The sequence below is a fragment of the Eptatretus burgeri genome, chromosome 17 (assembly GCF_056783735.1).
Source record: "Eptatretus burgeri isolate ZD-2024b chromosome 17, Ebu_testis_v1, whole genome shotgun sequence".
Lineage (NCBI taxonomy): Eukaryota > Metazoa > Chordata > Myxini > Myxiniformes > Myxinidae > Eptatretus > Eptatretus burgeri.
The window spans coordinates 6,706,556-6,721,111 of record NC_140977.1 but is presented as its reverse complement, the minus strand read 5'-3'; the positions used below and the strand labels follow the sequence as shown (position 1 = coordinate 6,721,111).

General features: G+C 47.9%; 1 protein-coding gene across 7 annotated transcripts in view; it reads left to right on the top strand.

Moving 5' to 3' along the window:
- Nucleotides 1-14,556, top strand: part of GGACT (gamma-glutamylamine cyclotransferase) — a 121,299-nt gene that overhangs the window by 82,625 nt on the left and 24,118 nt on the right. For all 7 annotated transcript variants that reach the window (XM_085863143.1, XM_085863137.1, XM_085863140.1 and 4 more), the window contains one exon: nt 1,955-2,247. In XM_085863143.1, the coding sequence (XP_085719269.1) occupies nt 1,960-2,247 (288 nt within the window). In that variant the 5' untranslated portion in view covers nt 1,955-1,959. The remainder of the gene's footprint in view (nt 1-1,954; nt 2,248-14,556) is intronic.

The window sequence follows — 14,556 nt, the reverse complement described above, 5'->3', positions numbered from 1 at the left end:
TATGCTCTTTTACATTCGCATTTCCTGTCATATTTTACATATAAAAGGTATTATGTTAGATTCAAGTTGGGCTGGCATGGCCGAGAACCGTCGTATGTCATGTGAATATGCACACTCAGCACGATGCTGTCAAGTCTGAGTTCGGATCCCGTCCCACCTATAAACCGTCATCGCGGTGTTTCACAGCCAGGGTTATTTATCAATGTGTGTACCGTCGCTCGGACGGACTTTAAACTGGGCATCAAAGATCCCACGGTGTCCTTTGCAAAGAGTAGTCGAGCTATCACCGGCACCCTGAACAAATCACAAATTCCTTCCCTAACTACTTAGTCGAGCGTCAGTGCCTGGCCAGCCGATTTGTGAAAGACTTGGGCTCAAAACTTCCCCCGGCTAACCCCTAAGGAACATAACACGGGACTCATTTTGGCCATGAAAGGAGAAGAAGACGAACACGTCATATTAAGTTACTGTTTTGTTTCACGAGAAACACCTGTTTCCTTTGAGAGCTTTTGCAAGTTATTCCTGTCCTGCTTCTGCTTCTGCTTCATACAAACCTCTCTTCCCTTCTCCCTCTTCCCCTCCACCCTAACTGCTTCCCATGTTTTTGTCATACATACATGACACATTTGGTGGTCTGCATTAATAAGCCTATAAATACACCGGTTTGCTGTGTATTGTAATAATAATCAACAACAAGTCTGGAGACGACGATGGTTCACTCGCGGTATTTGACGATGTAGATTGTTTCAGAAGTCAAGGATGAGACAATGTGATAATGTTTGACGGAAGTTATAAAAATGATCAACATGATGTGGTACGAGTGACGGGTTATAGCTGCAAAATGTTGAAAACCCGGTTTCGTTCAACAACTTTCAAAATTTGATCTTTGCATAACCTTTAAAGGTCACAAAACAATGTTGTGGATATTAAAATAAGGAAACAGGATACGTGCTATAGCTTATTGGAGTTAGTTCGTCGAAGAAGGTAGAAAAACCGGTTCGATTCCCACAACTTTGAAAATTTGACCTTTGTGAACTTTAAAGGTCAAAGGTCAAGGATTATGACCTTTGGTGCAAAACTTCCTCTGGAACATTCCAGGAACAATATAACGTCATATAGGCTTTATGGCATTTCGCACTCCTCGGATTATCCATACTTTGATGAAATCGGCGTAAAAACAAACTTTAAGGGGGAGCCACAGGCAAGGTGTTAGAGATAGAGCAAAATGGTTTCAAGACTTTAGGTGGGGAATGACCACAAGATTATGCATAAAAAATATTGTCATCCTAGCTCTCAAAGTTTGGGCGGTCGTATGATTTTTATGTCAAAATTCGAAATTTTCAAAGTTCGTGACCTTGTGACCTTGACCTTGGGACAAAAATGAAAACTCAAGCTCCGTGGGGCTATGTAGGTGCCATTGGGCGAACCAAATACCGAAACCCCTGTCAGATTCGACAAACCCCCTAGGAGAAGATGCAAATTGAAATCGGCTACCCCCTAAAAACACTTGTTTTTTGGGCATGGCTCCACCCATAATGGGCGCACCACGCCCATTCTCAGGAAAACACAACTAGATCATGATATAAACTTCCCACCCTAATTTTATCAAGATCGGATCAAAACCCCACAGAGCTATGCTCGGGACAGACAGACAGACAGACAGACAGACAGACAGACAGACACACACACACACACTCATAACGAATATAGTGGTCACTTACTGACTCGTGAACCAATACTCTAATACCAATTGCATTCCTCAGAGTACATTTTCCCTAATATAGTATATAACATACCTTTCTTGTTACAGCATGACTTTCCACAGAGTATGTGGTATACATGTCAACACCAGCCATTGACCTTCATATACAGTGCTGCCACATCTGCCCAATCACCGTTGCCACTAATTACAGTACGGCACTTCGTTATCACAACACTGTGTGCTCCTTTCTAGATAACATGGATCTCCTTTTTGTCTATGGAACCTTAAAAGTGTCGCAGCCGAACCACAACCAACTGGAGGACAAAGAAAATGGCAAAGCAGAGTTTGTGGGGAAAGGCCGCACGGTCTTACAATTTCCGCTCGTCATCAGAGGGAAATGGAACATTCCTTACTTGCTAAACTGTCCCGGAAGAGGTCACCGCGTCGTCGGAGAGGTCTATTGTATCGACCGCACCATGCTGGCAACCCTCGACCAATTTGAAGGCGTACCGACTCATTTTCAGCGACTGTCGGTCGCCGTTGAGGTCAGTTCCGGGATGTCGCGGAATTATGGGTAAAACCCGCATTTCATCAACGTAGATAGGAATATTCTTTTTTCTGTTCAGATAATACAGTGCGTCCTTTCGTCAGCCATCTTGTTACCCTTGTGGAAGGACAGGGTATTGCATTTGGGTCCGTTTGTCTGTCTGTTTGTCCGCACAGAACTTTCGTGTTTTTCTCCGCAACCGCTTGTCGGATTGAGACTAAATTTTCACCATCGGTGTGACTACTTATGTAGACTGTTTCAATGGTAATTATGATGTCGTAGGTCTTGTGGTGTGGCAGCCATATTGGAAAAATGGAATAATTTTGGACCTCTGTATCTTTGAAACCACACCAAGGAACAAATTGAAACTTGGCACATAGCAAGTACTCCTCATGGGGAATGAGTGAGATTTTTTTTTTGATGCCATAGGTGCCTTCGTTATGACGTCATAATTGCATATGTAGAACGCCACATCCGATGAGTATGAAAATTTTTGAGGGTCATCTTGGGATAAAGTGGTCCACCAAATTTTTTTGAGGACGTCGTCGGTCACGTGATTCGGCAACCATATTGTTAAAAAAAAACCTTCAAAAATCTCTGATCTTGTTGAACCAGTCATCACTGCCGGCATTTATAAAGTGGCAGTTCTCATTATGTCTCTTAATTACGTAACACACCAGTGCACAAACGCCACACAACGCACCACACAAAACAAGTCCTGGTGAGTGTCTGCAATCTGATTGCTCTTTTTCTTGTTTTGTTTTGTTTTTGTATCAGGCATCCGTAACGAAGTGTACCCGCATTCCATTTCTTAATTGATGTCGAGAGGAAAGGAAGTCTTGTTCACAGTGCCTGTTCATTCTAAAAATCCCATGCAATGTCCTGTCTTCCGTCAATGGACCTTTCCCAGTTTTATTTTTGGCCACAACATGTCGCCATCATGTGTTAAAATTCAAAGGATAACTCGTGAGAGTTGCAAAATGGCCAGGGTGTGTTTCTCAAACTGGTGAGGAAAGGAATAATGAGCGGAGATGGATAACCAAGTGGTATGTCATGGTCTGGGGCCCATTAGGACAATCACTAGGATATTCCAAAAGTCAATAAACATTGGTGAGATTTTTGTCCTGGTGTTGGCTTCGTGGTTAAGTGTGGCTGGCTTGGGATCTTAGAGTTCTGTTTGGTCGGATATTTTAAAATGTAACAGTATTTTAAAATCAGAAACAGAATCTTATCTTGGGGGATGCTTGTTGGCAAGCAGATTAGTGCTGTTCACAAATCAGGAGGAACTTGCCACTTGTAAGCGTGAATAAAGTGAGCCAGCCAAGAGTGAAGGAGAACATTGATGCCACAAGTTGAAAAGTTGGAAAGTAGGTCAAGTCCCAGACTTTTTAAAATCGGAGGCGGCCTTTGATTCCCAATAGAGACTGCCTTGACTTCGAGCATTTGTTGATGAATAAATGCTGATGCTGATGCTGAGCCAAGCTGATGAATAAATGCATATGTAACAAACTCTTCACAGAGCGTTGGTGCTGCCAAAGCAGATTTTTTTAGCAAGGGTTATACTGGGTGCTTTGCCATTGCCTTCCTAGTGTTGTTTATCCGTGCTATATCCCTTTAAATGCTGAGACTCAACAAAGGAAGCAGCACGTTCCATTTTTAATGCCTTTGGTATAATTCGGTCGGGGTTTGACCCGCCGACTTCCCGGACTCAGAGCGGGCACTCTAACCATCATGTAACCGAGTCTTGTATTCTACCAAACTGATGGCAGAGCTGAAAAAGAGGAACGCCTTGAGGGTCTTGTCTGATTATTATTGGTTGAAAACTTTTGTTTTATTCATGGCTATTCACAAAATTGATGACAAGAGAGAGACACATGATGAACATGCCAAAAATGAGGGGGGAGCATGTTGGTGTTGAGGTGGGGGAGGGGGGGCAGAGCGACGTCTCACCACACGTCACTATACACTCTGTGAGGGAGAGGATGTAAGGGCGGGGTGGGGGATAGAGGGAAAGACAGAGATAGGCGGGGTGGGAGGGGGAGTTAGCTAAGATTATGTAATATTATGCTTTATGAACACACATCTACATACACACGCACTTCCCTATTTACGTCATGGATGCTTACCTGGAAGACATCGTTTAAATCGAACTTCAAAATCCAATTGACTTTGAAAAATGTATTAAAGGGGGAATTAGTTTCTGACAGAAAAAAACAATTTAGTGGAAATTTTTCAAAGAGTAAATTTTCCAATTCTTTCTTGAACTTGTAGTTTACTGGTAGTTTACTCGTTCTAATCCCTCCCGTTATGTTTATCATTATTTTAATTTTACAAGGAATAACAAGGAAATCCAACACAGGTGGAGGCAATTCAGCCCATCATGCCTGCGCGAACACCACACCAACCCATTGACACAAGATCCAAAGAAGAAAATCCCCCAAAAAAGTTTTTAATTCATGAAATTAACAAAATAAATTATTTTATTTTATTTTTTGTAGTTTTTTTGCAGTTTTTTTTTGTATTTTTTTCCCTTTCCTTCCCCCCGGGGAGGGGGCAGGGGCTTGGTTAAAAACACACATCAACCACACAACCCCCGTTGACAAGACCCCCACCAACAGCACTCCGTACACAATCATCCATCAACACTCAAACTACCTAAAAGTCTCATCAACATCCCCATACCCCTCTATCTCCATAACTTCAGGAACCTATCTAATTCTAATTTAAACTTATCTCCTGTTTCTGCTGCCACTACCTTTCCAGGGAGACCATTCCATGCATTTACTCTTCTGTTAGTGAAAGACCCCTAACCCTTATTATTTTCCGAACTCTCCTCTTGTTTAATTTTAGGCTATTCCTCCTGGTCCTGCCACTGTCGATTTTACGGAAAAAACTCTTCTAGTCCAGGGAGACCATTCCATGCATTAACTACTCTGTGAGTGAAAGTCCCCTGCCTTACTACCATCTTAACTCTCCTCTTCTTTACTCAGGCTATGGCCCCTGGTTCTATCACTGTCTACTCTGTTGAATAATTCATCTTCACTTATTTTATCTCTACCTTATATAATCTAAAACATCTCTATCATATCTTTTCGTAACCACCTCCTTTCTAGTGAATAATGCCCTGTCTCCTTCAGCCACTCCTCATAGCTGAGTCTACCTTGGCGCGGAATCAATGTAGTAGCCCTGCGCTGAACCCTCTCAATGGCATCTATGTGCTTCCTGAATTGTGGTGACCAGAACTGCCCACACCATTCTAGAAGTGGCCCTCACTAAATTCCTATACAATGTTAACACCACTTCTTTTGATTTATAATTGGTCCCCCTCCGAATACAACCGAAAACCCTATTTGTTTTATTTATAGCTGCCTGACACTGTGCTGCCTGCTTACCTCCCGTATCTATCACCACCCTCTAGATCCTTCTCCTGTGTGACACACTTCAAAACTTACCCCTTACATCCTGTAATCTCTATTTTCATTGTTCTTTCCCATCCCCAACACCTTACACTTGCTCAGGTTAAATTACATCTGCCAATCTTTTGCCCAATCTATGCAAGTATCAGTACTTTCCTGTATCTGATCACCAGCCCCTCTGATCTAGTGCCCAACTGTGTCTGCAGACGTCCTCCTGCAGTTGGGTTACTTCTTATTTGGAGGTTGGTGGCAGGATTTTTATTTTGTATACCTTGTCGAGGCTCGTGTGAGAGCTAACACACAACGCACAGCAAGGGGGGCATGAGACAAGAGGGGAGGACAAAACGGTGGGGAACAGAGACATTAGGAGATCTGTGGAAGGGAGAGGGATGGGGCGGGGAACATGGGGAATACAAGATTTACATTACAGGGACTTTCAGGAAGGAAAGCAGGGAATTTGAAGGAGGTGGGCTTGGGTGGATTATCAGGGGTAGAAAAGATCGAGGATTTGGATGGGGGATGATAAGAGGTGGTGGTGAACAGCTGTTTTGAAGGCCTGGAGGGAAGAATGGGATTGAATAGAGTGAGGGAGTTTATTCCAAAGGCGGGAAAAAGAGGAATGAAAGAGTGAAGGTGAGCAGTGATTCGTGATTTTGGTAGTTTTACCAGAAGGGGGTTGTTGGTGGACCTTGAGCGCCCTGCGGAAATGTGGTGGGGACAAATCGCAGAGAGAGCGGGGGGGGGGGGGCGGCGAGGCTGGAGAGGGGATGAAGGATTCATCACTCCTTGGGTGTCATTTCCCTGTTCTCTGTAAATTCTCCGACTGAGGCGACTGATCTCACCATGAAGGACACATTCTATGCCACGCTCGAGTCTGTAGTTGATCAGCGCCCCAGGCGAGATACACTTCTTGTCTTGGGGATTTCAATGCATCGACTGGAACTGATCGGGATGGTTATGAGACGTGTGTTGATCCCCATGGGTCTGGAACTGTGAACCTGAATAGCACGAAGTTCTTTGACTTTGCAAGAAGTCAAGGACTTAGGGTGGCCGGTTCATGGTTTCAGCACCCACAAGCTCATCGCTGGACATGGTATTCCAACGCTGGGGTGTGGCAAAGGAGATAGACTCATGCACAGATTTATCCCCTCTCGTGTTCAGTTGTCTTACCCTTCCTCCCGCCCTTGGTTTACTGAAGCTTGTGGCGAGGCAGTTGTCCTGAAACAACTTGCCTTTGCCTCATGGAAAGCAAACCCAACTGAGGGCAATCTCAGTTCTTTCCACAAAGCTCGGAACAAGTGTGTATCTACCCTTAGGAGAGCCAGAAAACAACATCTTTCTCATCTCAAGTCTGAACTCTCAAACCTTTTTCCCTCCTCAAAATCCTGGTGGCGTTTAATCAAATCTGTTTCTGGTGTATGTTCCCCCTCCATCCCCTCCCTTACCTCAAATGGCCGCACTGCTGATTCCACACGTGATAAAGCTGAATGTCTAAACTTGGTGATGCAGCTAAATCTTGTGTCCTAAACCCATCTCTATCTCTACCCACTTTACCCAGTCGCACCCAACTGTCCCTGGACTCTGTATCCTTTTCTCCTGACAAGGTGGAGAGCTTGCTTTCAAACCTCGAGTCAGATTCTGCAACCGGTCCAGACGGCATCAGCCCACGTGTCCTCAAAGCCTGCTCTTCTGCTCTTGCTCACCCTCTCTCTGTTCTATTCACCCTCTCATTTGCCCAAGGTCATCTGCCATCTGCTTGGAAATCTGCTAACATCACTGCCCTGCATAAAAAAGGTGCAAAAACAGATCCCTGCAACTACAGACCAATCAGCCTTCTCCCAATCATCAGCAAGGTGATGGAATCCATCATCGCCTCAGATATGAAATCCTTCCTCTTCTCCAATGGCTTGATTTCCAATCATCAATTTGGTTTCAGACCAGGTCACTCTACCCTGGATATGCTGCTTCTGTCAGGTCAGGTATGGGAGCATGTGCCAGAACAGCGCGTCGCTGCGTCCACTTTCTGCCGGTACTCCAGGGGCCTCCGTCTGGCCATCCCCCAGGCAGATGCCAGGCCCATCCCCATCTCCTTGAGATGATGGTCAACCTGCTGCAACCATGAGGCACGTGGTCGGCCCACTGGCCTCCTCCACTCATGAGACTCCCTCGCTGAGAGAATCTGGTGAGCAGGATCAGCGTCAGGAAAACGAGCCACATGTCCATACAGCCGCAGCTGACGCTCACGGACTATGCAGGTAACAAATCTCATCCGAGTCTCTCTCAGCAACCGCTCGTTGGACACAAAATCCGACCAGCGATAGCCAAGGATTCTCCGAAGAGACCTGGTACCAAAGGAATTAAGTCTCCGTCTCAGATCCTTGGTCAAAGTCCAAGTCTCGCACCCATAGAGCAAGACTGGAAGTACCAAGGACCTGAAGACTCGGACTTTCGTCCTCCCGCACAGGTACCGGCAGCGCCACACCCCATGATCCAGTGAATCCATGACTCCCCAGGCCCGACCCAGACGTCTATTGACCTCCGGCTCACAACCTGCGGAGACATGAATATCACTGCCAAGGTAAGTGAATCTATCCACGACCTCAACATCCTCACCACAAACAGACACAGACAGGACAGCAGCATCCAAGATGTCACCGAAAGCTTGGATCTTAGTTTTGACCCAAGAAATCCGTAATCCCAACGGCTCCGACTCCTCATTCAGCACCTCGAGGGCCCCCAAGAGGATGTCTAAAGTCTCCGCAAAGATGACTGCATCATCTGCAAAGTCAAGGTCCGAGATCTTGACATTGCCAAACGATGCACCACAACTTGATCGCTCCGACATCCTCCCAAAAATCCAGTCCATACAAGTGCTGAAAAGTGTGGGGGCAAGTACACATCCCTGACGAACTCCAGTAACAACTGGAAATAAGTCAGAGATGGCACCACCACACTTCACAGCACTCTCAGTACCAGAGTAGAGTTCAGACATCAGATCGATCAGTTTCGGTGGCACCCCACGAAGACCAAGAATCCTCCAGAGGACATCTCGATTCACTGAATCGAACGCTTTACAGAGATCAACATAGGCTGCAAGCAGCCCCTGCCGAAACTCTCGTCTGCGTTCGGTGAGGACACGAAGTGCAAGGATACGGTCAATCGTTGACCTCTTTGGTGTAAAGCCTGACTGCTCTGGACGCTGGTGCTCAAGCAGATGGTGGCGAACCCTATCTAGAATTATCCGAGCAAAGACCTTGCCCGGCACTGAGAGCAGCGTCACCCCTCGGTAGTTGTTGCAGTCTTGGCGATCACCCTTCCCTTTCCAGAGAGGGACAACAAGGCCCCTCTTCCAGTCAGTTGGGATGATGCCTGTGTTCCAGGCAGAGCACAAAACTGCATGCAACGACACGAGTGCAGCATTTCCACCAGCCTTGAGAAGTTCAGCATGGATGCCACAGATCCCTGGAGCTTTGCCCCGTTTCAACTGGTTCACCGCAGCCCGTGTTTCCACAAGCGATGGTGGACCACAGTTGATTCGAGGGTCAGCAACAGGGATTGTAACACCCTTGACGTCCAACTCGACAGCTGGGGGATCAGCCTGGTACAACCGCTCAAAGTAACCGGCCCAGCGGGCCTTCACTTCAGACTCCTCTGTCAAGAGCCTACCACTCTCTGCTCGAACTGCAGTGCTCCGAGGGATGGGCTTGGATGAACGTAATGTGCGAATTCCCTGTAAGCGGGACGAGAATCACCTGTCCACAGGTGATGCTCTACCCCCTCACAGATTCCTCGCACATAGGCCTCCTTGTCCACCCTCAGTGCACGTACAGTTTTACGCCTCAGCTCCCTGAACAGCTCAGCTCTGCCATTCAGCCTGGCCCTGCGACTCTGGTCGATGGTATCCAGTGTCCCTTGAGAGACAAAATTCTTCTTTGCCCTGCGGTGAACTCCAAGGCATCCACCGGCAACATCAAGGACGGTGGTCTTGAAGGTGCTCCACAACTCTTCAGGACCCCCCAAAGCACCCAGACCCCCCAAGTGTCCACTCAGCCTGTTCGCAAACTCCTCAGCTACTCTCTCATCCCTGAGCTTGGCAACATCCAGCCTAGGCTGGGATGGTACCATTCTCCAGGATTTAAGGTGCAGCTTTAGAGTTGCTACAACAAGCCTGTGGTCAGTATTGAGGAACTGAGCACTCCGGTAGACCCTGCAGTTCTGGATCATCCTCCAACGACCGTCAATGAGGACATGGTCAATCTCCTTTGCCACACCGCCAGCGTTGGAATACCAAGTCCAGCGATGAGCTTGCGGGCGCTGAAACCATGAACCAGCTTCCCTAAGTCCATGACTTCTTGCAAAGTCAAGGAACTTAGTGCTATTCTGGTTCATAGTTCCTGACCCATGGGGACCAACACACACCTCATAACCATCCCTATCAGTTCCAGTCGATGCATTGAAATCCCCCAAGACTAGAAATGTATCTCGTCTGGGGCACTGATCAACCACAGACTCGAGTGTGGCGTAGAATGCATCCTTCACGGTGAGATCACTCGCCTCAGTCGGAGCATAAATAGAGACCAGGGAAATGACACCCAAGGAGTGGCGAATCCTTAATCTCATAATACGCTCGTTGACCGGTGTTACCTCAATTATCATTGGGGTCAGCTTATTGGACACAGCTACAGCAACTCCTTGGGTATGGTAACCATCAGAGCGACCAGACCAATAGTAGGTGTAACCACCCACCATTATCTCGCCGCAATCCGGTCTCCGAACCTCAGAGAGAGCTGCAATCCCGATGTCCAAACGCTTGAGCTCAGATGATAACAGAGACAGGTGATCATCCTCTCTTAGGGATAGGACATTCCAGGCACCCACCCGAAGGGACCACCTCAGGTTAACCCAAGGAGACCGCCGTCTGGTGGACGACACCTCAGCACCACTCCGACACACTCTCCCGCAATCTGACCCAGGGATGTTACCCCGTGGTTTCCTTCCTATCAAAGATTGGGGGTCCCGAAGGCTTTGCCCCAATCCCGTCATCCGGTGAGCTGCCCTGCGAAGGGAAGCTGCACAGGAGGTACTCCCACGGAGTGGGTTTTCAGATTTTTTTGCGTTTTTGCGTTTTGCGGAATGAAGGGTTTTACGGTGGCCGGAGTGCAAATCCTGCCACCAACCTCCTAATAAGAAGTAACCCAACTGCAGGAGGACGTCCGCAGACACAGTTGGGCACCAGATATGGATGGCCGTTGGCTCACAAGGAGCTCCTCCGCCCTTTGACAGGTTTTGTCTTTAATCCTGCTGGGTGTCCATATCCAAACACCCTCCTCACCAGAAAACCTGGTGGGGGAGACGGTTTAGTCGCCGACAACCCGACCATGGAACAGGTTAGTACAGGTTTACATGGTACCTGTAGCAGGTCACAGATCGAACCTGACCTGACGTAACCTGACGTAACCAACGTAACCTGACGCTGCTTCTGCTCTCCCATCAATGGATGGAGGTCCTCAATGCCAGACAGGAAATCCGAGCCGTATCCCTGGACATATCACGTGCTTTTGACACAGTCTGGCACCCTGCCCTACTCACCAAACTCTCTTCCCATGGTATTCAAGGCCATCTCCACTCATAGCTCGCAGACTTCCTCTCCTGTCGCAGTCAACGTGTGGCCCTAAATGGAGTTCTTTCATCCCCTCTTCCTGTGCAGGCTGGAGTTCCTCAAGGTAGCGTTCTGGGCCCTGTTCTTTTTCTGGTTTTCATCAATGATCTCTCGGACTCTCTGGAAAATCCTCTATTTCTCTTTGCCGACGACTCCACCCTCTGCCGTACCATCTGTCATCCCTCAGACCGGCAAGCAGCAGCTTCTTCACTCACTGCAGATCTGGATAAAATCACAAACTGGTCCAACACGTGGAACATGTCTTTCAATCCAGACAAATCTCACACTCTCACTATGTCTCTTCGAAAGGACCGTTTACAAAACCCCCCATCCACTTTCTCAACAATCCTCTGGAAGAAGTCTTTTCTTTCAAGCTTCTAGGTCTCACTATCTGCCATGACCTTTCCTGGGAAAGTCACATTTCCAACCTCGCCTCAAAAGCCAGTCGCCGACTGGGAATCCTCCGTCGTGCTCAGTCCTTCCTCGGCCCTCTTGAGCTCCTGACCACTTACAAAGCTTTTGTCCGTAGCCTGATGGAGTACTGCTCTCCCCTCTGGGCTGGTGCTCCTGCCTCCCACCTTTCTCGGCTTCACGCTGTCGAAACCAGGGCATTTAAGATCATCGGCATCTCCCGCAATGAAGCTGAGTCTTTGGGCCTCTCACTCAATCACCGCAGGTTGGTCGGTGGTCTTTCTGTCTTCTACCGACTCCTCTCCAGCCTTGCCCCCCTGCTCTCTCTGCGATTTGTCCCCACCACATTTCCACAGGGCGCTCAAGGTCCGCCAACAACCCCCTTCTGGTAAAACTACCAAAATCACGAATCACTGCTCATCTTCACTCTTTCATTCCTCTTTTTTCCCGCCTTTGGAATAAACTTCCTCACTCTATTCTTTCCCATTCTTCCCTCCAGGCTTTCAAAACAGCTGTTCACCACCACCTCTTATCTTCCCCCATCCAAATCCTCGATCTTTTCTACCCCCGATAATCCACCCAAGCCCACTTCCTTCATTTCTCCTGCTTTCCTTCCTGAAAGTCCCTGAAATGTCCATCTTCTCTTCGCCATGTTCCCCGTCCCATCCCCATCCCTCTCCCTTCCACAGTTCACCTAATGTGTCTGTTCCCCACTGTTTTGTCCCTTCCACTCCCGCCCCTCTTGTCTCATGCCTCCTTGCTGTGAGTTGTGTGTTAGCTCTCATACGAGCCTCGACCAAGGTATACAAAAAAAAAAAAAGACCATCTCCTCGTTGATGGTCGCTGGAGGATGATGCAGAACTGCAGGGTCTACCGGAGTGCTCAGTTCCTCAATACTGACCACAGGCTTGTTGTAGCAACTTATAAGTTGTACCTTAAATCCAAGAGAATGGTACCATCCCAGCCTTGGCTGGATGTTGGTAAGCTCAAGGATGAGAGGGCAGCTGAGGAGTTTGCGAACAAGCTGAATGGATATTTTGGGGGGTGTCTGAGTGTTTTGGGGGATCCTGAAGAGTTGTGGAGTGCCTTCAAGACCACCGTCCTTGATTTTGCTGATGGATTTCTTGGAACTCACCGTTGGGCAAAGAAGAATTTTGTCTCTCAAGGGACACTGGACACCATTGACCAGAGTCGCAGGGCCAGCCTGAATGGCAAAGCTGAGCTGTTTAGGGAGCTGAGGCGCAAAACTGTACGTGCACAAATGGTGGACAAGGAGGCCCATGTGCAAGGAATCTATGAGGGGTAGAGCATCACATGTGGTCAAGTGATTCTTGTCCTGCTTACAGGGGAATTTGCACATTGCATTCATCCAAGCCCATCCCTCGCTGCACTGCAGTTAGAGCAGAGGGTGGTAGGCTCTTGACAGAGGAGTCTTAAGTGAAGGCCAGCTACCTGCTGGGCCAGTTACTTTGAGTGGATGTAACAGGCTGATCCACCATCTGTCGAGTTGGACATCAGGGGTATTACAATCACTGTTGCTGACCCTCCAATCAACTGTGGTCCACCTTCGTTTCTGGAAACAGGCTGCGGTGAACCGGTTGAAATGGGGTAAAGCTCCAGGGATCTGTGGCATCCATGCAGAACTTCTCAATGCTGGTGGAAATCCTGCACTCGTGTCATTGAATGCAGTTCTGTGCTCTGCCTGGAATACAGGCATCATCCCAACTGACTGGAAGAGGGGCCTTATTGTCACTCTCTGGAAAGGGAAGGGTGATTGCCAAGACTGCAACAACTACCGAGGGGTGATGCTGCTCTCAATGCCGGGCAAGGTCTTTGCTCGGATAATTCTTGATCAGGTTCGCTACCATCTGCTTGAGCATCAGCGTCCAGAGCAGTCAGGCTTTACACCAAAGAGGTCAACGTTTGACCGTATCCTTACTCTTCGGGTCCTCATCGAACGCAGACAAGAGTTTCGGCAGGGGCTGCTTGCAGCCTATGTTGATCTCTGTAAAGTGTTTGATTCAGTGAATCGGGATGCCCTCTGGAGGATTCTTGGCCTTCGTGGGGTGCCACCAAAATGGATCGATCTGATGTCTGAACTCTACTCTGGTACTGAGTGCTGTGAGATGTGGTGGAGCCATCTTTGACTTATTTCCAGTTGTTACTAGAGTTCGTCAGGGGTGTGTACTGGCCTCTACACTTTTCAACACTTGTCTGGACTGGATTCTGGGGAGGATGTCAGAGAGATCAAGCTGCGGTGCATCGTTTGGAAATGTCAAGATCTCTGACCTTGATTTCGCAGATGATGCAGTCATCTTTGTGGAGAACTTAGAAATCCTTTTGGGGGCCCTCGAGGTGCTGAATGAGGAGTCGGAGCCGCTGGGATTATGGGTTTCCTGGGTCAAAACTATGATCCAGGCTTTCATTGACATCTTGGATGTTGCTGTCCTGTCTGTGGCTGTTTGTGGTGAGGCTGTTGAGGTCATGGAGAGATTCACTTACCTTGGCAGTGATATTCATGTCTCTGCTGGCTGTGAGTCAGAGGTCAATAGACGTCTGGGTCGAGCCTGGGGATCATGGATTCACTGGATCATGGGGTGTGGCGCTGCCGCTACCTTTGCGGGAGGACGAAAGTCCGAGTCTTCAGGTCCTTGGTGCTTCCAGTCTTGCTCTATAGATGTGAGACTTGAAGTCTGACCAGGGATCTGAGATGGAGACTTAATTCCTTTGGTACCAGGTCTCTTTGGAGAATCCTTGGCTATCGCTGGTCTGACTTTGTGTCCAACAAGCGGTTGCTGAGTGAGACTCAAATGAGATTTGT